Source organism: Aethalodelphis obliquidens, unplaced genomic scaffold (assembly GCF_003676395.1).
Source record: "Aethalodelphis obliquidens isolate GAN/ISIS:26980383/991018 unplaced genomic scaffold, ASM367639v1 scaffold12, whole genome shotgun sequence".
NCBI lineage: Eukaryota > Metazoa > Chordata > Mammalia > Artiodactyla > Delphinidae > Aethalodelphis > Aethalodelphis obliquidens.
The window spans coordinates 21,154,653-21,181,642 of record NW_020837956.1 but is presented as its reverse complement, the minus strand read 5'-3'; the positions used below and the strand labels follow the sequence as shown (position 1 = coordinate 21,181,642).

Here is a 26,990-nt window from a genome sequence, read left to right as displayed (position 1 = left end):
CAAGCGTATGAAATAGTACAATTAATAGACAAAAGTAGTCCTCCAAATCTGTTAAATAGATGAGACATGTCCTTTTTGCATGCATTGGAAGAATGAATGTAAATGGAAAATGAAATGAGTGGAATTTGAATTAAGTATCTTACTCTCTTCAATAATAATATAATTATATAATAATGATAGTAATTTTTTATTTCTAGCTTGCATCCAGCATTTGGTATATTACTGTATTTAGCTGTGGAGATTTAGAATTACATTTTGAGTGTGCTCAGGGGTTACTGAACTTTTGGTGCTGTGATGATGCCTCAAAATTGTGGTTTCAACTCACTGAGAGTAACATGAAGACCTACAATTCCTTGGCTGTGTCTGAGCACCCAGGCACCCCTTTTAAAATGGATAAAATGAAGTGAATCTTTAACACAAATATGGAAGAAGTAAAGATTGTGGGGTAGGCTCACGGGAGTTGGAAGGGACGGCTTTAATGTTGAGATTTTTTTGGATGGAGTCTTTTAAAGTGAGAGGAATATAGCACAAATAACCTTAGTAGTCTGGAGTTCTGATTTCAGATGTGTATCATGTATATTGTTTATGATACATATGAACTCTTAATTTTTGTTACTGCTTTACACCCTCTCCTAAATGAGATTTAACTTTCTCTAGCATTTCACGGGACATGCAACGCCGGTTTCATCACTTATGTTCACAACTATCAGACCTCCTAATGAGAGCCAACCCTTTGATGGAATTACAGGTCTTTATTTCTTATCTGGAGCAGTACATGACCGGTTACTTAATGTCTGGTATGTAGTCTTTTGGATTTTGGGAGGTAACATTGCCTTGAAAGAATCGGTCATAGCTTATATGGTTAATGTAAAAGATGAATATGAAATTTGCTTTACTGTATTTAATGTTAGATTTATTTTATATTGACTTGTAATGAGGAATTGAGCCTGCCTAAAAATCAGATGTTTATGAGAAAAATTTAAGAGCATTACATAATAGAACTTCCTCCATGCTTGTTTAGAGATAGAGTGGGCTGAATATTTTTGTGACTGGGCAATTTAAAAACCTTTTTAAAAAATTTTTTTAGGAAAATCTCTGATTTTGTTGAAAGAGATGACTGTCAGGGTTAGTGCAGTAATGCCTATTTGATGGTTTACTGAGGACCTTAAATTCCTTGGTTGTGTCTGAGAATCCCAGTAGCCTTTCCTTGCAGTGGTTGCTGTCACTAATTCCCTTTGAAGCTACTTTTTTTTTTTTTTTTTTTTTTTTGCGGTACGTGGGCCTCTCACTGTTGTGGCCTCTCCCGCCGCAGAGCACAGGCTCCGGACGCGCAGGCTCAGCGGCCATGGCTCATGGGCCCAGCCGCTCTGCGGCATGTGGGATCTTCCCGGACCGGGGCACGAACCTGCGTCCCCTGCATCAGCAGGCGGACTCTCAACCACTGCGCCACCAGGGAAGCCCTGAAGCTACTTTTGAAAGTAAAAATCTATTTGGTATTGAAGAGCCATCAAAAAGTTTTTAAATTTAAGAAATAATAAGAAATTTCTTGGATTTTATAACATCATCTAATGGTGAAATTAACTTTTTTCTTTTACCTGATGTTCATGGACAGAATACGTAGAGATTTTAAAAATAGAAGTAGTTTATTATCCTAATGATCAGTTAGTTGAGCATGCTCTTGACCGTATAAAGTTACTGTAAATTTATACCAAATAATACTCAGAAATGATACTCATCAAATATGTATTTCTTAAAGTAGTAGTGTGGGGAAAGGTTCATGTCAGTCTGGAGGTGGACCTCTGTTCACCTCCAGACCATCAGCTTAGTTCCTAATTTTGCCTCTTATAATCAAATTGTGTTGGTTTTCTGTCCTGTGTTTCATTTTTGAGGAGCGCCTATTGGAATATCTTATTTTGGTTCTAGAGGGTTTATCCCTAACATAAGAAATTAGTAATGCCAAAAAAGTTAAAATCGGCCACCCCAATCTCCTGACATTATTGAGGTGCTTCAGTCTTTAATGCCTCACCTCTTTGGCTCCTGAGACTAGGGGTCTCCAGCTCCAAAATTTTTTGTATAGCAGAAAAGTTGATTTCTGCTGTCTTAAGATCCTGAAGATAGTTTGTGTATACCTGAGGCTTCCTAGTAACAGAGGAGTAAACCATAAAAAACAAACAGATTAAAATGCATATTGAAAGGCTGCCCCCAAAGGCCATTCATGAAAACTTTGTTTTATTAGGTAGAGCAAGCCGAGGGTTCCCTTATAATTACCTTTGAAAGACACATTTCTGAAAGAAAATAACATTTGAAGGCTTCTTGCCACTGAATGAAGATTAAAATTAAAAAACAACTGAAAAACCCTTTCATATTACTGCAAGGAGGAAGTACTGTCTCCTGTTGATGTGCTAAAATGGCAGCTTCTGCTGTGTATAGTCGTGTGATAGCAGTGATTTTGAGCATGTATATAGTATGAGTAACTTAATTTTAGAATGAATCTTGTTTTACTACGAAGTTATTATGCATGAAATATTTAGAATTTATCAAATCAACTCTTTATTTTCTTCTAGACACAAAAATACTGAAAGACTGTTTACTGGTAAATGTATAAAGTCTCAGTAGTTAATAAAAAGAAACTGATCTTGAATCATGTTTGTAAGCCACGCTTGTTACTCTGTTACTCAGTCTTTATTTTAATTTTTAAAATTTGTGCCCAGATTTTTTAAACAGCTTCACTGAGGTATAATTGACATAATAAATTATATGTACTTAAAGCAAAAGCATAATTAAGTTTTTACATATGTATACAAATGTGAGATTATTACCACAATCAAGACAGTGGCCACCTGCATTGCTCCCAAGAGTTTCCTCGTATCCCTTTGTAATCCCCCTCCCCACCTCAGTCTACAGGCTTGTTGACATGTTTGGCATATTACAGATAAAGTTGTTAAGGACACTTGTGTACAAGTCTTTTTACAGACATATGATTCATTTTTCTTGGGTAACTACCTAGGAGTATAATGGCTGCATCTTACGATAGGTGTATATTTAACTTTTTAAAAAACTGCCAGGGGCTTCCCTGATGGTGCAGTGGTTAAGACTCCGCCTGCCAACGCAGGGGACATGGGTTTGAACCCTGGTCCAGGAAGATCCCACATGCTGTGGAGCGACTAAGCCCACATGCCACAACTACTGAGCCAAAAATAAATAAATAAGAATAAAAAAAAAAAACTGCCAAATTTTTTCCAGAGTGGTTGTACCATTTTACGTTCCCACCAGCTGTGCGTTAAGAGTGCTTATTCCTTCACATCTTCACCAACACTTTATATGGTCATTTAATTTCAACCATTCTGATAAGTGTGTAGTGGTATCTCAGTGCGGTTTTAAGTTGCATTTTCCTAATTACTATTGATGTTGAGAATCTTTTAAGTACTTATTTGCTATCTGGATATGTTCCTTGACAAAGTGTGTGTTCAAATATTTTGGCCTATTTTCTGCTGGGTTGTTTGTATTCTCACTGAGTTTTGAGAGTTCTGTGTATGTTCTGAATATAAATAAATTATTAGGTATATGCTTTACAAATATTTTCTCCTAGTCTGTGGCTTGTGTTTTTTTTTTTTTGAAACGAAGCAGTTTTTAATTTTGATGAAGTACAGATCATGTTTTGAAGTCTTTGTTTAACCCAAGGTCACAAAAGTGTTCTCCTGGAAGTTTTTTAGTTTTAGGTCCTGTGTTTATTTGGTTCTGTGATCTGTTTTGAGTTAATTCGTGTATATGGTTCAAGGAACGGATTGGGGTTCATGGGTTTGTTTTTGTTTTTTGGATATCCAGTGGTCCCAGTACTCTCAGTACTATCTCCAGTGAATTGGTGCTGCATATATACACGTTGAGTCAATTGCCTGCTATTTGCAGTAGTTATGTTGTATGAAGTCCTCAGGAGCACTGATTCAGTGATACTGAACTCTTACTCCTTGGGGAAACACCAGGGTTTGGTTTCTGCAAGCCTCTGGTTATAACATTTTTGTCATCTAATTAATACATAGCCTTGTTTTATGTGTATTTCTGTTTAAAGATACCTTAGTTTATTTATATACATACACACAAACACATAGCTGATTAACTTACGTCAGAACAGAGTTTATCGAACTTAAACATTTTCTCCATAAGCATATCACAGCCTTTTTACTCTTAGGGACACCAGACCGCACTTCAGCGTTATACTTGGGGGCCATTTTAAATAGTGAAATCACCAACCAAAAGCATAAAAGCAAGAAGTGTGGCGCTAAATAGGCTGGAAAAAGAATACTTAGTATGAAAGCTGAAGTAAAAAGGCAGAGCATAGCCTTGTTAAACCTCATGAGCATTGGGCTGCTCATATGCCTCACTGCTCTATGTATACCTGTTAAAGACCATGAAATCACCACAAATAGTGATTTCGGGGTCTACAAATCAATTTTAGCAAGTAGGCAGATTCTCAAAGAATCAGCCAATAGTGAGGATCATTTATCTATCTATCTATTTATCTATTTCTGGACTCTGTTTTCTCAGTATTGCTGTGATAATCCTCCTCAAATTAATCTATAGATTCAAAGTGAATCCAGTCAAAATCCCAGCAATCTGATTTTAAAATTCAATTGGAAATGCAAAGCACATAGAATAGCCAAATGACTTTGAAAAAGAAGTTGGAAAACTCACTTCAAAACTTGCAAAGCTGCAGTGATCCAGACAGTTGGCATTGCCATCAAGATAGACAAATAGGTTAATGGAAAAGAACGTTGCTCATTGTTTAAGTCTGCCACAAATGCATTAGTGCTTTCTCTTTTCCCATATAACCATGTCACATGGTAGTGACACAAATGCTTCCCTTATTTTGATCTTTAATTACCTTATTTAGCTTTCAAAAGATGAAAATGCTGTTGGGAGCTGATTGCTGTAACTCCCTTCAGGTGTTTGCCTTTTTTTTTTTTTTTTTAAATGTCTCATTATCTAATCATCGGTTTTGTTATCTAGGCAGGTCCGTTCAGAAAACAAAGAGAAGAATGCAGTGATGTCTTTTACAGTTACAGACGAACCTGTCTATATTGACTTGACTTTGTCAGAAAATAAAGAAGAGGTAAATAGCTTGTTTCTTAGAGAATTTGTTTTTGGACTTCACAAATACTATTTTTTAAAATCAGGGTTTTGATGATTCGATGATTCAGGAAAGAGAGAACAAAATAAAAATCTTAGACTATTCGAAGTAATCATTGGATTCTGTATTGAGTGCTCATGAGGGGAGAGGACAGGGCGCAGTGGCGCTTTCAGTAATCCTGACATGTGGGCCTGCCGGTTGGTTCCCTGTTGTCAGCCAGTGCACTTGGTTGTCGACTTAGCTCCTCTAACTTCCGTGCTGCGTTCTCATGGACTGTGCTGTCTTCTTAGCCTAAACTTTTATTTATAGGCTTGACAACAACTACTTGAATTGTTATTTTGGTGGCAGTGATTATTTTTAAATTCAAGAGTTGAACATCCTTACTGTTTTGATTTATCTCTTGTTATTTGAAGGGTGGAGAGGGTAGTTGGATTTTCATAAGTAATTATTAGAGTAGACCGAAGTATATTACCTATTAATGTTACATTTTTCTTTTAGCCTGTCAAGTTAGCTGTTGTTTGCAGAGATGGTCAAGTTCATCTTTTTGAACACATATTAAATGGGTAAGTAAGAAGTTTCTCAAGTCAGAAATTTATTTTCCTTCCCTGACTTGCTACTTATTTATACTCCCACCTCAATATTCTTTGCTTTATGTTACTTTTCATTTAGATTGTTCTGAAAGCCTTCTTAATTCTTTGTCCATATGACTACATACATTCCCAGTGAGAACTCAAGTTTTATTTTAAAAGAAATTGGTTCAGTAGGAAAGCTTTGCTTGTGAACTTTGGTGAAGCCTTAATTTCTAACTTTGATAGTGTCACACATTTGTCACACATTTGTGTATCAGTGAATGCTTGTGTTTTGTTGGACAGAGGGGAGTTGCTGATATGATGTGTAGTAGTCATAGACCAGGGGTCAGTAAATTATGGCCTGCAGGCCACATCCAGTAAAGACCACATGTACCCCACCCTGCCCCCCAAACAAAAATATTTACTATCTGGCCCTTTATAGAAAAGTTTGCCAACTCTTGCATGTGCTATAAACATGGTCTGAGACTCAGTCATGTGCAGAATTATGTTAAACTTTAAAATGGTTTCAACTTTTTATTGTCAGTTGGTGCTCTTCCTTTTACAGTTCTATATAGGGATTATGAAAGTAATATACACTTATTTTAAAACATTCAGGATGCATAGACAATTGATTATAAAACTCAAGTCTCCCTCCATTGAGTTCCACTCCCTAGAGGTAACTTAACATTTTGATGTGTAGCACTTGAGGCCTTTATTTATATAGTCATATGTATGCATGGAATGTATAGTTGAGGGCCCAGAAGTGGTGGGCCATGGTAAGGGCTTGGGCATTTCTCTTTGGGCAGTAGTACGCTGTTGAAGGATTTTAAACTGAGGATTGATGAGGTTTGACCTAAGTTTTAAGACATTAAGTTTTAAGTCGTTCTATCTGATGTGAAGAGAATAGACCACAGAAGGGTAAAGCCCAAAGCAGAGGCCAAAAATCCTGGATAGAGATGGATGTGGAGTTGGGAAACTAGGAAGAGTGAGTTGGAAAGATAGTGGGGTGCTTACAGTTGGGATTATGGAGGGTGTGTACTTAGTGGTGATAAGATGTCTGTGGTGTGAGGAGCGTGTGGCTAAGGTACAGGGAAGGACAAGGTTGATAGAGGTAGAAGGCTGAAGGAACTGAGAGGGCAGGGTGTCAGAAGGATCGTCAGACTGCATGCTGTATATGGAAATCACTAAGAAAGGGATTCCTCAGTGGAATTGTTGGACAGAGTGACAGCCACTCACATCTTTAAGAGATGCTGAGTGACCCAGAGGCCATTGGATGACGGCAGGAGGGGAATGTAGCTGGTAGCTGGTGACGGCAATTTCAAAGGTTTTGGAGGTGGTGGAGGGAGAGACTACTTGTCTTGAAGTGTTAGTGAAGAACAAGAAGCGTACTTGAATCATTGCCAAGGATCGTGGCACTAAGGGTGTGGGGAAGGCTGCCGAGGCAAGCAAGGTGAGGAGAGCTCTTAGAGAAGTTGAGGATCTAATTTTGTTTATATTTTGCTGATCATTTTGCTCCTGGAACTCTGATGCAGAGGTCATGGTGAGGATTCAGGGGTTGGAAGCAATTAGAGATGGGGCTGATTATATTAGGGCAAGAACAGAGCCATTTGGGGCTGAAGCTCAGGGTGGTGAGAGAGCACTTGGGAGCTTGGGGCCATTTGTAAGGGTTGACAGAGTGGGATAGAAGAGCAGCTGTGCCTCAAGGCAGGGTTTGGTGGTGAGGTCTTGAATGTTGGCAGGGTGGGGATAGATGAAGTCTTGACAGGAACACTAGTGCTCTGGGACACTGGTCACTCATGATGATGTGGAGGCCGGGGGAGGGTCACATTTCGTGACACCAACTTCAAAGAATTAGTGTGAGATGCTATTTTCACATTTTCTAATCTCATTTTTTTCCATTCCCAGATACTGCAAAAAGCCTTTGACTTCAAACTGCACAATTCAGATAGCAACGCCTGGGAAAGGCAAGAAATCAACACCAAAACCCGTCCCTATTCTAGCAGCTGGTTTCTGCTCCGACAAAATGTCATTGTTGCTTGTATATGGCAGTTGGTTTCAGCCCACCATTGAGCGAGTGGTACGTAGCTGCTCCTCTGGAGTAAAGCAGTGCAACATCAACATGTCTGTGGAAGAGAATGATTTAAAAATGATATATTGGTCTGCTTATTGGAATACTTAAGAAGAAGTCATATGTTTCCACTTAACTGAAGGACTTTTCAGTGGATGGTTTATTTTAACTTGTGAGAACTCTGTTTATAGTTGGTCCTTGAACAACACAGTTTTGAACTGTGTGGGTCCACTTATGCATGGATTTTTTCCAATAGTAAATACTACAGTACCTCACCATCCAAGGTTGTTGAAACCACAGATGCGGAACTATGGATACGTTATAACTATGAACGAGTTATAAGTGGATTTTTGACTGCACAGAGGGTCGGCGCCCCTAACCCCTGCATCGTTCAAGGGTCAACTATGTAATTTTACTTAACCCAGTATATCCAAAATATCGTTTTAATGTTTAGTATAAAACGTTATTTGAGATATTCTGCCCCCCTTCTTCCTTTATTTGGTATTATGTCTTTAAAATCTGGTGTATATTTTTCACTTACAAGCCCATCTCAGTTTGGACTAGCCACATTTCAGGTGCTCAGTAGCCACAGGTAAATCTTAATAAGAGATCCTGTAGTAGTAGCATGCATTGAGTATTCTAAGTGGAAATGTAATGGGTGGGGCAGTGGTTTAGGTTTTTTGATTACAGAAGTTTCTTTGGAGACTTTTGGTGAGTTACTATGAGCATGTCCAATAGGTGAGAGACTATGAGAGGAATATCTCTTGCTTAAGCAATCTCTTGTTGAGTCTATTTAAAAATACTTCTTACTTTAAAAAAATGTAATACATGGTTATGGTGTGACAAAAAAGGGAGAGAAGTGTTAAACTGTAAACATACGTCTCCTTGCCATACGTGGATCTCATAACCTCACTCTCCAGATGCAGCCTGTTTCCTGTGTGCTTTGTGTCTTTCCAGATATTGATTAGGTGGGTATAGAGAATTACCTATAACTTTAAAGCCTTGTAGGTACATATGTACTTTGCTGCATCTCACTTCCCCTCCTGTTTAATACCATATCAGGACATAGAGATTCACCTTAGAGCATTTTATTAATCAGCATTGCTTGTCTTTGACTAGCTTGTGGAAGGATAGCAGTAGGAAATTTAGGGTAGGATCAGTCTTTTTTAGGATAGATTATAAGATGATGAGCTAATAATGTTTTCTTTAAAATCTGTTACGTTTTAAATGTCAGTCTTTTAAAACTGCGTATGTGAAAGATTTGAGCAGTACGTAACTGAAGAAAGTAAACATTATGCCTGGTATCTTCAGAGTTTACCCATTTTCCTCATATGGCATCAATCTGAATGGTGATCAGTCTGAGTGACCAGGAGTTTTCTGTGGAAGCCTTCTATACTTTTTTGTATTTTTATAAAAATGCATTTCTTTTTCACTTTATTCTTACTCTCAGTTACTTTGTTTGACACTTTTTTTTTTTACCTTCCACCCCCTTTCCCTCTTTAAAATTCTATTCCCAGGCTTTAAATTCCAAAGAACCTCATATGTGTTTAGTAAGAGATATTTCAATCTGCTGGGCCCCAAAAGTAGAAACAGCTATAACAAAGGTGAGTGCATTTCATATTAGAAGTTAAGAAAAAAGATATTTGAGTGAATTGAATTGTTATGTAATACTATGTTTAAACTCTTAAAATCCTCCTTATGATCTTGTCTTAACAAATTTTGTGGGATTAGGTTTTAGATATTAAGACTGTAAGACTTTTTTCATTTCTGTGCTCTTGATTTGTTGAACGAATGAGTGAATAGGTGACTAGACGTTGAAGACCTTGGATTTATTTAATTCTTCCTCCTCTACCCCACCCCCAGTGCAGGATCACTGAGTAAATATCAGTATCAAATTTATCAAATTATTTCATCAATTTATATACTTAAAGGGGCAAAACTTTGTTGAGAGGAATGCTGTATTTCAGGGTGGAATAAAACCTAAATCCATGATGGGGCTGGAATTAAATACCAGATATAAGAACATTATTGTCATGCTTTATTTTGAATATAATGTGGCATCTACATGGAGACATCATGTGTTTGGCAGTCTAATGAAAAAAAGGAAAGCCAAGACATGCTATGATGACATTCAAATGGTTTCGCTTCTGGCTGAGTTTCAGAGATGACACCTTTCTCTTGGCTGTCTGAGCATTTCTGGCAAAGATCAATTATTGGAGGTAGTCATAAAATGTACAGCTTCACTCTTTAACGTTTTTTTAAAATTATTTATTTTTGGTTGCTTTGGGTTTTTGTTGCTGCGCGTGGGCTTTCTCTAGTTGCGTCGAGCGGGGGCTACTCTTCGTTGCAGTGCGCGGGCTTCTCATTGTGGTGGCTTCCCTTGTTGCGGAGCACGGGCTTCAGTAGTTGTGGCACGTGGGCTCAGTAGTTGTGGCTTGTGGGCTCTAGAGCTCAGGCTCAGCAGTTGTGGCACATGGGCTTAGTTTCTCTGCAGCATGTGGGATCTTCCCGGACCAGGGATCGAACCCCTGTCCCCTGAATTTTTAAGTCAGTGTGTCATTGCGTGATCTGTAGATTTTGTTTTTCTTGGTTCTTACTCTTACATGTTGTAGGCTTTAAAACAATGAATGTTCAGATTATGCTTAAATGCCAGTATTTAATTAAAATATATCTTTAATTCATATCCTATTGAGTTAGTTACATTAAGTTTTTCAGTAGGAAAACCTTTTAAAAGCTGTTAGTTTTCTCATTGGGGATAAATCTTGCAAAGAGTAAGACAGTTTCCTTTGTCACACCCCTACTATTCCTGTTTAACAGGTGAGAACACCAGTGATGAATTCTGAAGCAAAAGTTCTGGTGCCTGGGATACCTGGTCATCATGCAGCTATCAAGCCTGCTCCTCCACAGACTGAGGAAATAGAGAGCAAGAGGAAATTAGGGGAAAAGGAGGTAATCCACTCATTCTGACCATTTTTGAGTTTGAAATTTAAGATTACTTGGGAGATTCTAAGAATTATATTGGATGGAGCCAAAGCTGAAACTTCAGAAAATGGAGAGGACAAAACTCTTATTAACTGAAGAGGGTGCTCTTCTGGCCATTTGGTCATTGTTAGCTGGATAAGGTAATTGTAGATTAAGCCAGAACTTGCTGTGATGATTTTCATTGGGTTTCGCATGTTGCTGAGTTCCAGTGATGCCTTGTCTCTTGGCTGTCTGAGCATTCCTGGCTGGTTTAATGCTAGTTAGCCTTTAAAAGTGATCGTCATTATAACCTCTTAAAGTGCTTATAAATTTCATTTTTTCTCAACTCTTAAAACCCTCTTGTGATTACTGTACTTGTCTGTGAAAAATCCTCTTTTTTGTCTTCCATTCACTTGTCACTCTTGTCTAAGTAATCTAGAATTTTAACTGTTTTATCATTAGAGAAAGAGTGTTTCTTTACCTGATTTTAAATGTCTCGCTTTATTGGGGGTGGGGGGTTGGGGAATAACATTGCTGTTCTTAAAAATTGTTTCTCAATAACATGATATCTGATTTAAAAATAAGGTGTCAGCTTCCTCTGGTTTGGCCTAGATCCTACCCTTTAATTTTTTCCTACCTTTTTAGTGTTTTTCATAAAACATAACCCAAACAGGAGGCTTTACCAAAGCCTCTCTGTTTGCTTTGGTAGTAATAGAACGTTCGTATTTTGATTGAGCTTCCAAGGGGCTGGCAGAACGTAGTTGTTAGATTTGCTTTCATAAGGGATTAGTTATGTACAAGTGAGTTTTTGTATAGCAAACAAACAGAAAAATAGGAAGACATCTTATAAATTTTGGGGGGAACGTAACTGTCTTTATGCTCTTTTGATAATATTTGTTAGCAAAAGATCCGAGGTTGATGGCAAGGGATAATTACAGAAGGGGAAGCTTTTGTGATTATAGGTCTTTTCTTGTGCTTTAGTAATCAGTTGCCTGATCCTTGTCTTTTTTGAATCTTCATATAGAGGGGATTTTATGAATTACATTTTCAAATCATGGTTTTCATTTTTTTTCACTGGAGTCTGGAAACTTGGATTGCAGGTATTACACTTGTCTACGACATTGGCCTTATGGTGATGAGATTCTATTGGAATGAGGAAGAGCGTATTTGTGTTTTTCAGTGTTGAGGTGTGAATCAGTCAGTGGCTTTTGTCTTCTGAGACATAAGCACAAAGTAATTTGACCAAACTGCTTTAGGTGTTGTCTCATATAACATTAACTGGTCATTTCTGTTCTGTAGGTTAGCATTGAAGAACGCCTGGGAGCACTGGATATAGATGCGAAAAAAGAAAAGGACACCCTTCCACAGACAAACAGTTTTCCAGTTCTCCTCACACAGGGTTTAGAAAGTAATGATTTTGAAATGCTAAATGTAAGTATTATAGCAGTTTTTAAATGAATTAAGATGGTTAATTTTTCTTAGAAAGTGATTGACAGCACATTTACAGAATGAATAGTCATGTTACGTAGCTGTCTTGAATTTAATGTTTTGTGAGTTTAGTCAAATATATATCACTTGGTGGCACTATACAGACAGTCACCAACCTACAAAGGGATTGTATTAAATTATTTTGAACCTGGAATGCATTTTCTCATAGAAATATTGTTGTGAATTGTTACTAGGCTCTTAGGCTTTAGTTCACAAAAGCCTTTATAAACATTGTGTAGCTGAATTATAATACTCAGCATTCTAGATCACAATTTATATTTTTTTCTGTAGGAAAATGCGTTCCTGAGTTTTTACTCTGGATTCCAGAAACTTAATTCCCCCTGGCCGTGAGAGGGGGCGGTGAGGTGGAACCTTGGCAATGGATAGGAGGTTTGGGGGAAAAATTCAAGAGGGTTGGGGGTATATAAAAGGGAGGCACTTACGATTTCTGTGTTTGTAAGTTGGTGACTGCTTGTACGATGTTGCTTAATTTAGTCCTCTTAAATTCCAGAATTTGAAAGTGGTCTGTAGAGAAAATTTAAGTGTAAAAAATTGGACTTAAGCACTGCGTGATCAGATTAAAGCAGTTTATATTTGCTAAGTGCATTTATTCCTAGTGACTCGTAGTGATATTATGGTGCCACTTAGTGTAGATGTGACTTTAATATGCAGCCTATGAATAAGGTCTCTCTGACTTGTATTTTGATCTAAATGGGAATATCTTATATTTGTGTTTAAGGGGATTTTGCAAAACAGCAGGGGGGAAACCAGGCATATCTAAAAACCTGAACTTACCTTTAAAATAGTTTGTGAGTGTATGTATTTTGGGAGGTCAATTTTAGTTTAACATGGCATACAAACCTAGGTGAGGATTTGGTGAGAAATAAGCTATAGAAAACAATTGACAGTGTTTTTAAAATATAACTTATCTGCCATCATTGCTTACTTAACTGTGCTTTGAAAACTTCTTCAGTAGTACAAGTGAACCAGTTATTGTTTTGTTTTGTTTCTAAGAAACATTTCAAAACATTTAACAGTACAGTGGGCCACCATGAACCCATCACCCAGTTTCAAAAATTATTAGCACTAGCCAGTCTATCTATTATTGTTTTATCTGTTTGCTCACCCCCTACCCAGGTTACAGTGAAGCAAATTTCAGAACTATTATTTATTTCATCCACAAATATATCCCTGTTCAACTGTAACAATAGAAATTCCTTTAAAAAACATAACCACAATTCATTATCACACCTAAAAAGGTGAACAGTGATTCCTTAAAATCATCAAATATCCAGTTAGTATTTATCTTTCGCTGATTGTCTTGTAAAGTTTTTTTTTCTTTGCTTTCTTCAAAACTGGATCCCAACGAAGTCCACACTATTTGGTGGATTTGCCTTTTCTGTCTTTTGCAATTTGGGGAAGCCAGGTTATTTGCTCTAAAGAGATTTCACATTCTGGATTTTGCCTCCTGCAAATCCATTTTACTGGGTCATTTAACCCAACAAGTATCATTTAATATACTTCTTGTCCATCATTTTCCTGTACAATGGTAGTTGGATCTAGAAGCTTGAAGAGATTCAGATTAGAATCATCTGGCACTTCAGATGTGACAGTGTGTACTTTTGTCAGGTGTCGTAGAGTTGTTGGGAGAGTAAAGGAAATGATGTTTGTGAAAGCACTTCTTAAATTGTAAAGAATTGTATGTGTAAGATCTTTTCATTATTCAGGATTTTGAGGTGATACGTCATATTGTTTAAGTAGAAGTCAATAACCTTTAAAAAAAAAAGAAAGAAAGAAAAACTAGAATATAGGAGTATTCCCATACTGTATTACCTGGGATATCATGCATTCTAAAGAGAAAGAGGCAAGTAAGAAAATAAACCAAATACTTTTTCCCCTGGAAAGTGTGTTCCTCATTTCCAAAGATAACCTTCTGAGGATATGTGAAATACAATAGGAGGTCATTAAAAATAGGAATGAAAGGGGACTTCCCTGGTGGTCCAGTGGGTAAGACTCCGCACTCCCAATACAGGGGACCTGGATTCGATCCTTGGTCAGGCAACTAGATCCCACGTGCATGCTACAACTAAGGAGTCCACATGCCGCAACTAAAAGATCCCGCAACTAAGACCCAGTGCAGCCAAAATAAATATTAAAAAAAAAAAGAAAGAAAGAAGAAAGTGAGCAGTGTCAGGTATGCAACATAGGACCAAAGGTGTGGTTAAAAATCCCTGCTGTAGAACACTTGACATTAAAGTTTGTGGCTTTTTAGGAAAGTGGCAATTTGACCTAAAGAAATAGTCTATAGCTTATGCAAAAAAGATAGGCTTAGTCATTTATATAATTCATGGCACCCATAGGAGTTATAGATTTTTAAATATTTTAAAAATTTTATTTAAATTAAGTATTTCTTAGAAGTTCCCATTTACAGTAGTACCAAAAAATGCCTAGGATAAATCTACAAAAGATGTTTCTACCTCTACACTGAAAATTACAAAAATTGGGAGAAATTAACCAAGGCCTGTGTTCATGCTTGGAAGATTCAATATTGTTAAGATGAGCAATTCCCCCCAAATTATTCTATGTATCCAATACATTCCCAATTAAATTCCAGCACAGCTACCTTTTAGAAATTCAAAGGACATGAAATAACCAAAGTAATTATAAAATGAAGAGCAAAACTAGGGAGCTTACCCTACCTGATTTCAAGAAAAAGCTGTAGTAATCAAGATAGTTTGGTATTAGTGAAAACATAAATATAGATTAAGGAACAAAAATAGTCCAGAAATAGACCACATGCAATTGGTTTTCAGTAAAGGTGCTTCTAAGTTGAGTCAATTGGGACAGCAAAGTCTTTTCAACAGTTGCAGTTGAATCAATTGAATATCTATATGGAAAAAAATGCATCTCAACTCTTTCCTCACATCTTACACAAAAGTCTACACAAAAATAGGTCACAGACATAAATGTATAAACCAACCCTCAAAACTTCTAGAAGAAAATAGGAGAAAATGTTATGCAGATTTGCATGGAAAAAGCCTTCTTAGGTTCATCACAAAAAGCATGAAACACTTAAGGAAAAATTGGTCATTTGGATTTAATAAAAATTAAAAACTTTTCTCTTGAAATGACACTGTTAGGAGAATGAAAAGGCAGGCCGCAGCCTGGGGAAAAAAACCCAACTTATACATCAAAGGATTTATATCCAGAATTGATAAAGAACTCTTAACTCAGTAGTGAGACTCAACTCAAATAAAAAACAATTAGTAAATGCGTGAACACATATTTCATAAAAGAATTCCAGTGGCCAGTGAGTGCATGTAAAGGTATTATACATCATTAATCATCACAAATGCAAATTAAAACCACAGTGAGATAACACTACATACCCATTATAGACTGATTAAAATTTAAAAGACCAGTACCATCTACTGGGGAGGATGTGGAGTAACTGGAACTCTCATATCTTGCTGGGGGAATGTAAAATGGTACGCCTACTTTGGAGAACAGTTGGGCCATTTCTTAAAAGTGAAGGACACATCTACCATAAGATCCTGCCGTTCTACTCTTAGGTGTTTACCAAGAGAATTGAAAACAAATGTTCATACAAAGACTTGTACATGAATGGTCATGGCAGCCTTATTTTTAATAGCCCCAAACTGGAAAGAACCCTGAACACATGAAGGGATAAATTGTTATCTAACAATGTAAAGAATGTATATTGCTTCATCAGCAACATGAATGAATCTCAAACTTAGGCTGTGAGAAAGAAGCCAGACAAAAAAGTACATACAGTTTGATTTCATTTATAGAACAATTCTAGAAAATGCAAACCAGCATGTAGTTCAGTGGTTGCCTGAGGGCGGTGGGGTGGAGGGGAAGGATAGAATGTAAAGGGTCCAAGGAGACTTGAGGGTGATAGAATGTTTATTACAGTGTTTGTTTCATGGGTAAATGTATGTCAAACTGATCAAATAGTACACTTTAAATTGTGCACTGTTATGTTTCAGTTATAATACAGTAAAATTTAAAAAAAAATCCCATCTTCAGTATCATCTTCTTGCTACTTGTAGCTGTGGTTTATAGTCTTGGCAGAAGTTAATAATGCTAACTCCTCTATTCATTATCATTTTGCTTGGTTTGGGATAACTTATTTTTTTTGTGTATTTTTAATTTGAAAATTGTTATCATAGAACCTCTGTCTTTAGTGAGCACAAGGATTATCTGAGAGCTTGTTACATTTTTCTGTCCTGCAGTTTGGAATAACTTCTAAACAGCTAGGCCATACATACCATTATTTGCCTGTGACAGTTTTGGTTTACACCTCTTAACTTGGTGTAATTACTAATAGTGACTCCTTTCATTCACAGAAGTGTCCCAGTTTGGACAACAAATTATCTGATCACTTAACATTTAGAGCACTAGAGGATTTCACAAACCATGTATTTTTCAAACCTTCAGCCCTACATTATGTTTCTTAACCAAGCTTTTGGTATAAATAATGTGCAGCAGCAAGTTCAAGATTGTATTCCTTGACCTAAAGTGTTACTATTCTACTTGGCCATTTAAGACAGTGAAGCCTGGTAGTTTGGTGAACATGCTGTGAAAATTGAGTACCTTAACAAAAAGAGATGCAGACATAGAAAACGGACATGTGGGCACAGGGGGAAGGGGGAGTGGGATGAATTGGGAGATTAGGATTGACATATACCCACTACCATGTATAAAATTGATAGTGGGAACCTGCTGTATAGCACAGGGAGCTCAGCTCAGTGCTCTGTGATGACCTAGATGGGTGGGAGGGAGGTCAAAGACGGAGGGGATATATGTATACATATAGCTGATTCACTTCCTTGTACAGCAGAAACTAACACAACACTGTAAAGCAACTGTACTTCATTTAAAAAAAAAAGTATTTGTAGACTAGTTCAGACAATGTTCCCTGTAACTTGTACATCATTGGAACTTTGTGATAGCTGATCTATAACAAAGACTTGATTTGAGGGATGTTTAGTATCATCAGACACCTTGTGAATTATTGTTTAACTTCTCAGCATACTTTGCTTTGAACCTTGTGTTCTGATTATTTGAAAATGACAATATTAGGACAGTCCATCCGTCAGTTCCCCAGTGATTATGTATAAAAATACATAATCTTTCTTTTGCATAATAAACTTTGCAATTATGTCAGTGATAGTTTTTAAATAGTACTTGATAGATTTAAGAAGGGTTTGGTATAAAGATATTTTTACAAGCAAATAAAATCCATAGGGAATTTTGAAAGGGTATGTTAAGACCATTAAAGTAGGTTGAAAATGAACTTTCCGCGTTTTTGCCCTGTAATACCTCTACTGTTCATATCCTGAACATGATCTTTATAGCAACAACAGCCAAAACATAGCATGCACCAACCATTAGGGAAGTTCCTCTAGTTGTAAACTCTTTTGAAAGATAAATATTTAAAAGTATTAAAGAGGAAGGGGGTGGTATCTGGATTTTGAAACCTGAAAGGACTCATTTCCCACCCTCTCCTATAGATGAAGCATCTGGGTGGGGTTTGGAGAAACAGAAAGGCCTGCCAGAATTTGGACTAATCTGCTCTATCTCCTTTTCTATCCATACAACGTGGGGTGGAGACTGCGTTTCACCCTTAAAGTTTTTGACTCAAGCACTCATTATATGATCTTTTGATTGGCTTAAAATTTTATCAAAAACATTTAAAAGGTATGTTTCCTTGTAATGTGATTTTAGTGTGTTTTGCTCACTCTTGGTTGATATGACAAGATATGTTTCATAAAACAAAGGTTTGAGAACTTCTCTAAAGTGGTGTATATACCTGTATTTAAATGTCGAGAGGTGTTCTTTTCTGTTTTATATCAAAAATTAGCTTATAAGAATTTAGAATTTGTGGAGCAGAAACTTGTTTAATGGAGTAAATGTCCTGATACTTGAAGCCTGTACTTGTCTGATAGCCATAAGACATAATATAACATTCTCCATTTATTCCTAATCTTTATTTGCTACAGTTGAGTATTGCTTGGTTTTTAAGATAATTTTTAGTGACAGTATTCCCTGTAGTGTCCTTAGTTTCTGAGTATGCTTATTTACATTTTTTTTTTTTTTTTTCCTCACAGAAAGTACTTCAAACTAGAAACTTAAACCTAATAAAGAGAACTGTACTAAGGATGCCCCTGCATGCTGTCATTCCGTTGTTGCAAGAGGTAACTGAGTACGCTTCTCATTTTAAGGTCCTAATGCTATGACTCAAAGACAAAATCCAGTATTCAGAGAAATGGATTTGCTGTATGTAAGCAAGCAGGGTATTTAGAGTCGATGATAGATGATCACTAGATCTACTCAGACAAAATTTGCCTAATCTAGATTTTTTTCTATGTATTTTAAAAATTGAGATATAATTTACATACCTTTAAGGTGTGCAGTTCAGTGTTTTATAATATATTACAGATTGTGCAATTGCCACATCAAAAAGAAATCCAGTACCCACTAATCACTCCCCATTTGTCCTTACCCCCAGTTTCTGGCAACCACTAATCTATTTTCTGTCTTTGTGTGTGTTCTGGACATTCATTCATATAAATCCTAGCCTAGATTTTTATCAGATAATTATTTTTATTTTGGGAATGTATTCCTAGATTATGTTAAATTGGTTGAACATTTAGGAGTTAGGAAATTTAAGAATAATGATTTCCTAATACAGTCTTTCTTTCCCTTGTTCTTATGGATGTGTTATCATGGGAATTCATGGAGATTGGCTGCCTCTGAAGTACTGTTGCTAATACTGTTTTTCTCCTCCTCAGCTTACAAAGAGATTACAAGGACATCCTAATAGGTAAGATGTTTAGGCGACTTAAATTGCTTTGATTTTATAAATATTTTAAATGTGATTGTTTAAAAACAGCAGTGTCTGGCAGCATGAGATTACATAGTAGGTAGCCTCAGATTCTAACTAATAAAACTCAAAGTGTCAGATATTGCTCTCTGCACTTATTTTAAATTGAATGATTCTTATTTCTCAGACTGTATTATAGTTTTTCCTTCCTTCAGAAAATTGGAGGTTTTTCAGCTTTATATATCAGGTCATTTAATGGGTTAGTCTGATTTAATAATTCAGGCCTAATCACGATGTGTAAAACTGGACATCTGTAGAACTTGCTCAGCCTCTGGTAGTTGCTTAAGACGCTACAAGGAAAGATTTTATATAACTAAATTTTGTGGGTCTTTTTTGCTAATTTGATGATTAAATATTTATATAAGGTGTTGATATCTCAAAGATCTCAGCTTGCACTATAGTATTACCAGAGTCTATAATATAGTTTTTCTTTTCTAAATTTTTTTTCGTGATAGGCTCCATTAGCCTTTGGAACTCACAGAGGAAATCTAAAGATTTCATTAATTAGGCCCGGCTTACATTTTTGGTCTATATTTGTCTTTTAATGTTGGTGTGGAAATCTTTTGCTGTTTGTACCTGATGATGAGTAGATGATGGGCTCAGATATGAGCATAAAATGCAAAGTCAGCTGAGCCCAGTTTACTGCCTTGGTATCAGCTAATTACGAAGTAAAGCATAGGTTTTATATCTGGAATTGAATTATTTTAGAGGAAGGGATTTTTGTCCTGTTATCTAGTCCATCCTACTACCCCCTCCCTTCCTCAAAAGATGAGTATATTACACAGACCTCAAATAGACCCAGTGAAAGAATGAACGACTGTCATATTCACAGTGGTTTATTTATTAGAGTCATTTTCTAGATCTTTATAACTCCGTTGTATTTAATTTTGAATTTGTGAATATCAGTTGATTTGCTCTTTTTATTTCAGTGCTGTTATAATGGTTCAGTGGCTAAAATGCGTGCTAACGATCCATGCATCCTACTTATCCACAGTAAGTCTTTTCACCTGTAGTTGCTGAACAGTTTGGCTTTGATAAGGATTATCAACTGATGGCTTAACAAAACCATTTTCTCTCCATCTACCCTTTAACCGTCAGCTGCTGCTTTTAAAGAATTTGTTTTTTCCCCAGGTGCAATGTCATGTTGTCATCATTGTTACCTTTTATAAACTGGCCCTTTTTTGGCCCAGATTTTAAAAGTAATATATATTCTGTAGAGAAGCTTGAAAAATACAGAAAGGAGAAAAGTTACATACTAGTCTTCAGGTGTTTTTCTATATACATACCTGTTTAGCAAAATTATCTTTACATTGTATGTATCTCTCCCATCCTCTTCTAAAAGCTTAGTAGCTTTTTAAAGTTTATATCTATGCTAACGTATCTATATTACCTTGTGATAAAAATGAAATAAATATCTTAATACCTGACATTTTGCTGGGGCTACTGTCAGCTCTTGATTACCTATACAGATGGAAGGGAGGGAGCATAAAATCATAAAGCAACACCAAAAAAACCCCAGTTTTATATGTCACAATATGAGCTGGGTTATTGCCACATCATCAATTTAATTATAGTTTAAGCTAGAAATAAAATTATGCAGTTGACTCATTCTTCTTTTATTTGGTTATCTAGAACCTTACAATAGGTTTTCTTGAAAGATTTTAGTGGATAGTTGAAAATTTTTAATTACTCCTTAAACTATGGCTCTTCCCTTCTTAACAGTTTCACCCAATTCTTGCCTGATCACTGTCCCTTGTTCTCTGTCTCAGGATCCTTTTCCTTCAGTAGTCTGAGATAGGAAAAACTATTGGTTAACCTGTTTTGAGTTCGGCAGTTCGTTCTTTGTATGTCTGTGGAGATCTCTGTCAGGATGTTAAAATGTGGGGAAGAGATAGGAAACAGTAAGAATGCATATTGGGTTTCCCTGCTTACAGAAATCTTGGGAGTTGGATTGGGGGCAGTGTCTGAGTGGCGTGGTGATGGGCATGGAAAGATTACCACAAGCATAGGACGACACTCATTTTGTGACTTCATTGAATTGCTTAGAAGCAAAAAGAGCCCTAGGTGGACTTGTAGTGAAATCCCTTCTGGAATCAACCCCTAAGTTATAACTACTGGAGTAGTAGTCGTATAACATTCTAGGTCAGGGCAAAATAGACCATGGAAGTATGGTACAGGGTGGACTCCAGCCCAAAACAGTTTTCTTTCCTCAGAAAACAGTGCTCTTCCCCCACCTTTCCTTCATTTCTTCCTTCCTTATCAGATATCTTTAAGTACCTTCTCTAAGTCAAGGACTGTGCTAGGCATGGGGGCTTTAGTAATGTACAGACACTCTCATTTTTACTGTTTAAAGTTTAACATTTGAATGAAACACTCTTATTTACTCTCGTGTCAGAGATAGGAGGGCAAGTAAAGGCTAATTAAAGGGCAAAGAGTGGGGTCCCTTTTTCTGAAGCTCTGGAGGGACAAAGAAAATTTCCTGCTTTAATTTCTGAAGTATAACTCAGAGGGTTAATTAACAGGAAGTATGTTTGAAATACCATAAGGTCAGCTTTGTATTCTGTCACTTTGTCCTGCTGGTCTCTGGAAGCTGTGAAAGCTTCCTGTAGCTGCTGGGACCTAATGGAGGTAGATAGTGTGATATCATCAGAGAGGAAGTTTCAGAGTGAAGCCCTTTTTAGCCCAGAGGTATGTGCTTGGGGTTACTCTTTAGTTAGTGTCTCCTTTATATTGATCTTCTCTGAAATAATAAGATGAACACAAAGAAGTCCCACCCTGCAGTTTGTCTCTTCTTGCAGTTTCTCCTTCGGACCTTTGCATCATTATTTTTTTGCTGTTAGGACAGTAAAGACCTCTGAAAATTTGAGACGTTGCTAGGCTGTGTGACAAGCAGCCACTGCCACTGGAAGTGCAAGCATTTGCTGGGGGCTGAATACTCAGGCATATCTGAGCATGATTTATATATTTGTTATCCATGTTTTATTATAATAGTATCAAAGTATCATTTTTTTGTTGCTGTTGTTCCTTAGTTGCCTGACCTGGTACCCCAGCTGGGGACACTGTACCAGTTAATGGAAAGCAGAGTAAAAACTTTTCAGAAACTCTCCCACCTTCACGGAAAGCTCATCCTTCTAATCACGCAAGTGAGTAAATCAGATTGTTTTGTGCTAAACTTTTGAATGTGATGGGAATGGAGAGAGGAATAAGGATTGTTTACCTGAATGTTGAAAGCACCCTGTTTCAGCAAAAAATTGGTAAATCAGGACCTCGTTTTTGACTAGGAAATGTTATATATTTGACAGTAAGTTAACTTAGTTCTGCCTGTGTCAGCTTTAACTCGGAGGTTCTCACCGTCATATTTCAGTTGTTAATAGTTAGAGTGGTTGTGGTGTTATGAACAGCGAGTCACAGGGTATTTCTACAGCTTTTTGTCGCAGAAAGAAATTGGATTACCTTAAAAGTATTTTCAGCCTTTACGGAGTAACTCTTTCTTGTATTTGACGAATATGCCTTTTGCCCTGTATTTGATCTACATCGTATTAAGGTCATCTGTTACAGTGGTTGAGGATGAGTTTACTGTTGGGGAACGTTGTGATACTTGAGATAAACTTACACGCTACTTCACAATAGCACTTGATTATCTTTCAGGTTACAGCATCAGAAAAAATGAAGGGACCGACTTGTCCTGCACAGAAGGCAAAGTTGGTGTATGAAGAAGGTAAAGCTTGGGGCATAGGCTGAACATTTAGTTTTTCACATTGACTCAGTTCTGTGACTTTGTAAAAACATCAGTGTGAGATCATGCTTTGACACACACCTTCCCTAATAAAACGGGCAAGCTTGTGGCAAAACTGGCAAAAATGTGATCAAATTAAAAAAAGCGAAGGCACAAATATAATACAGAAAAGGGCATTAGGTATGGGAGAGATTTGAAGAACACTATGAACAAACTATGTCAATACAAAAAACCTAGATGGTGTAGGTAATTTCTTGGGAAACTTTAATGACCAAAATTGACTTAAAAAGAAATAGAAACCTAGAACAATCTAATAGCTTTAAATTGATTTAGTCAAAACCTTTCCCTGTAGGGTACCAGACACAGGTTTTATAAGTGACTTTTACCAGTCTTTAAGGAACAAGTCATTTTTGTCACGTACAAACAGTTTAGACATTTTATGAGTCAAAATCGGACAAGTATAGTCAAGAAAATAACATCTCAGGCCATCCTCAAATATCCTAAGTAGCAGATTGATTACAGAAGTGCTTAAGTAAAATAATATGTCATTACCAAGTAGAATTTATTTAAAGATTGTAAGATGATTTAGCATCAAGAAATCTGTTAATGTAGTTATTACCTTGTTAACAGGTTATCATGAGCACTGTCTATTATTTTAATAGATATAGAAAAATAATTCAATGAAATTCTATCTTTGTACATCTCATTATTTGATAATCTAGTCACACCATTGAAATATTCAGATAAACAAGTTTACTGGATACCAAGATCTAGCAAAAAGGAATCAGTAGCATTATTATGTCCCAATAATGTATTGTATGTCCATAATGTCCCGGTTAGAAATGTCTTAGGAAAAAAGATCTTATTCACAGCAGCAACCAAAACTATGAAGTACCTAGAAATACCTCTAAAAAATGAAACAAAACCTTTATAGAGAAAACTATAAAATATAACTGAAGGACATAAAAGCATACCTGAATTAATTAATTATACTTTTTGTGATTTTTTTTCCTCCCTGGTTTTATTGAGATATAATTGACATATAACACTGTGCTCGTTTTAGGGGGGTACAACATAATGATCCTATATGTATATACTGTGAAATGATCATCACAATGTTCAGTTAACATCCATCACCACACGGTTATAAATCTTTTGTTCCTGTGGTGAGAGCTTTTAAGGTTGACTCTCTTAGCAGCTCTCAAATAAACGTTACAGTATTGCTAGCTGTGGTCACCGTGGTGTACCTTATCTACCCAGGACTGACTTATCTTATAATTGGAAGTTTGTGTCTTTTGACCTTCACCCATTTCCTCCACCCCTATCTGACGCCTCTGGCAACCACCAATCTGTTCCCTGTATCATTGAATCTCGTTTTTGTAGATTCTATATGTGAGTGAGATCATACAGTATTTACCTTTTTCTGTCTGACCTATTTCACTTAGCACAAAGCCCTCAAGGTCCATCCATGTTGTTGCAAAGGGCAGGAGTTCCTATTATTGCATGGCTGAATAATAATCTATTTTGTGTGTGTGTGTGTGTGTGTGTGTGTGTGTGTGTGTGTGTGTGTGTGTGTGTGTGTGTGTGTGTGTGTGTGTGTGTCACATTTTCTTTATCCATTCTTCCATCAATGGACATTTGGGTTGTTTCCCTGTCTTGACTATTGTAAATAATGCTGCAGCGAACATGGGAGTGCAGTTATATCTGAGATCCTGATTTCGTTTCCTTTGGTATATATTTAGAAGTGGACTTGGTGGATCATATGGTAATTCTATTTTTAATTTCTTGGGGAGTCTTCATACTGTTTTCCATGGTGGCTGAACCAGTTTACATTCCCATCAGCGGTGCACAGGGATTCCTTTTCTCCACATCCTCGGCTTAGTGTTTTTTTTTTTTTTTAATTATTTTTTTAATTGAAGTATAGTTAATGTACAGTGACTTAGTGTTTTAGATGGGATTTTGTTAGGGTTTTGATATTTTGTCCTGATCAATGAGATCTTGATGGAATAGTATAATACATGTACTTTTATGCAGATAAGAATATAAACAATGTTCCTTCTTGGATGATAGCTGAATATATTTCTAAAAATAAATTCAGGAATCTGATTCTTCTTAGCTTTCTGGGCTCTGTCCTCTGCTTTGATCACAAAGTTAAAGCTTGTTTCCCCCTTCTTGCAGAATCTTCTGAAGAGGAGTCTGATGATGAAATAGCAGATAAGGATTCTGATGTGAGTAATTTGTTTCCTGGTACATGAATCTGCCTCATATCTTTGTACCCTGTAAGAACGAGGCCTTCAATCATGCTTTCCTTGCTTAATATCTCTACCAGGATAATTGGGATGAAGATGAGGAAGAGAAAGGAGGTGAAAAAGATGAGGATGTTGACGAAGAGGAAGAAGAGGATGCTGAAGAAAAAGATGAAGAAAATGGTGAGGACAGAGACGTGGCAAGTGAAAAGGAATTAAATGGAGATTCTGATTTAGATCCTGAAAATGAAAGTGAAGAAGAATGAACAGAGGAACAAGTCAAATGAACTATGGAAACTGGCTCACCTTACCCACTGCTGCCGAGTTCTCCTATGGAGGGTTGTCTCCGTGACAGATGCCAAGGACCGCTGCACATTTCCAAATTCCTAATGGTGGCTCCCATGCCACTTTGCCACCCCAGACTTAACTGTGTAAATAAGAGTTTCATTCAAATGTTAATAAACTTTACACAGCAAATAGATACATTTTCTGCAGTGTACTGACATGAGTGTCCAATATATGGTATATTTTTATAATGTAATATCCCGGTATGATTGGTTATGCCAAGAATTGATGTAAGTGAAGATAAAGACATTTCCCATGTAAGGGTCAAGAACTGGACTTTTGTGAAGGAGTCAGCTCTTATCTCAGGTTGGTATCTTTCATCACATCCTGGTATGAAGCAGCACTAGTGAAAAAATTTTAATTTGGTACATTTTCATAAAATATGAAGGGATAAACTAAAGACTGGAGTAAAAATGATTGTGACTAAAAAAAATAAAATCACCAGTATCCCTAGCTTCTCTATTGACTGGTAATCTGATTTGAGTCAGATTGAATATTTGGAGTGCTTCCCCAAAACAACCACTTATTTTTTAAGCTGTCATGTGAAGTATTTTTTTAAAACACAGAAAAATTATGATAATTTAAAAACTAAAGAATTAGCCATATTGAGGATTTTTCTTGACTGCAAGTTGCCTGTAAAGAATCATCAGTGTATAGATGTAGAAGTACTCGTTACCTGCAACTTTTTAAAAGATTCAGTTACAGCTGCTTTTGAAGAGGTTTTCATTTTTATTTAAATTACTAATGGGTCAAAGAACAGTTGTTTATTTTTTCTCTTTGGTTTTAGATATTAATGATAACCTTGTTGGAATTTTTTTCCAAAGAAAATATTTTTATAATTCCATAATTTAATGTGTTCCTTTTCATTACCCACTCTTGGCAGTGTTAGGGTATGTTTACCTTAAAATAAATCCGACTCAAGATTTTTTATGTATGTATAAAGAAATATTTTGGTGTGCTACAAAAGCCTTCTCAAATTATCAGTAATTTTTTTTTGTTTGTTTGTTTTTTTAAAAGAATGAGCCAGTATTTGCTTAGTGCTCTCTAGGGAACATGCAGATGGAAGCTCAACTCTAAGAAAGGGCTGGGGAGATGGGTTTATTTTTCCCACGTGTGAATATGTAAAACATAAAACCATTATCTCTGAGGGACGTCTGATATCGGTGGCAGACAGATTTCTGTGCTCAACTAATAGAGCTGGAGCCATATAGAGCATCTTGGGAAAGTTAGAGTCAGCTACTGGTGTAATGTATAGTTATATTTGTCTATAAATGGAGCTGTTTATGGCAATTTAATACCATTCTCTTTGTAAAGTGAATAAATATTCATCTTTACCCAGTGCTTGTCTTGTGGTATATGTAGGGGAACACAGCCACAGGTTTGTGCTTGTGGTGTGAAGGTTTTAAAAAAATCATCTTACTCCACTAGCATTAATAGATAAATGCTTTCAAGGCTTTTTGGATAATCTAGCATTTGTAACAAAGTGAAGGAACCAAGAACTTTGTTAGGAGCTAGTGGTTGTTTCTTGCCCCGCCTGGCAGG

The 26,990-nt window shown here is 36.6% G+C and overlaps 1 protein-coding gene and 3 non-coding genes across 4 annotated transcripts in view; all 4 read left to right on the top strand.

Moving 5' to 3' along the window:
• WDR43 (WD repeat domain 43) overlaps positions 1 to 26,786 on the top strand; it is a 47,346-nt gene extending 20,560 nt beyond the window's left edge. Inside the window, exons 5-18 of the mRNA XM_027113486.1 lie at positions 658 to 797; positions 5,005 to 5,107; positions 5,624 to 5,688; positions 7,600 to 7,771; positions 9,280 to 9,366; positions 10,580 to 10,711; positions 12,023 to 12,154; positions 18,346 to 18,432; positions 19,030 to 19,061; positions 20,051 to 20,114; positions 22,151 to 22,264; positions 22,770 to 22,839; positions 25,036 to 25,085; positions 25,187 to 26,786. Coding sequence (XP_026969287.1) covers positions 658 to 797; positions 5,005 to 5,107; positions 5,624 to 5,688; positions 7,600 to 7,771; positions 9,280 to 9,366; positions 10,580 to 10,711; positions 12,023 to 12,154; positions 18,346 to 18,432; positions 19,030 to 19,061; positions 20,051 to 20,114; positions 22,151 to 22,264; positions 22,770 to 22,839; positions 25,036 to 25,085; positions 25,187 to 25,369 — 1,431 coding nt within the window. The 3' untranslated portion in view covers positions 25,370 to 26,786. The remainder of the gene's footprint in view (positions 1 to 657; positions 798 to 5,004; positions 5,108 to 5,623; positions 5,689 to 7,599; positions 7,772 to 9,279; positions 9,367 to 10,579; positions 10,712 to 12,022; positions 12,155 to 18,345; positions 18,433 to 19,029; positions 19,062 to 20,050; positions 20,115 to 22,150; positions 22,265 to 22,769; positions 22,840 to 25,035; positions 25,086 to 25,186) is intronic.
• On the top strand, positions 287 to 371 carry LOC113624228 (small nucleolar RNA SNORD53/SNORD92). Its single transcript, XR_003434273.1, has one exon. It is a non-coding gene; the product is annotated as a small nucleolar RNA SNORD53/SNORD92 (small nucleolar RNA).
• On the top strand, positions 9,879 to 9,956 carry LOC113624226 (small nucleolar RNA SNORD53/SNORD92). Its single transcript, XR_003434271.1, has one exon. It is a non-coding gene; the product is annotated as a small nucleolar RNA SNORD53/SNORD92 (small nucleolar RNA).
• Positions 10,908 to 10,983, top strand: LOC113624227 (small nucleolar RNA SNORD53/SNORD92). The gene has a single exon (XR_003434272.1). It is a non-coding gene; the product is annotated as a small nucleolar RNA SNORD53/SNORD92 (small nucleolar RNA).
• Positions 26,787 to 26,990: the final 204 nt, after the last annotated feature.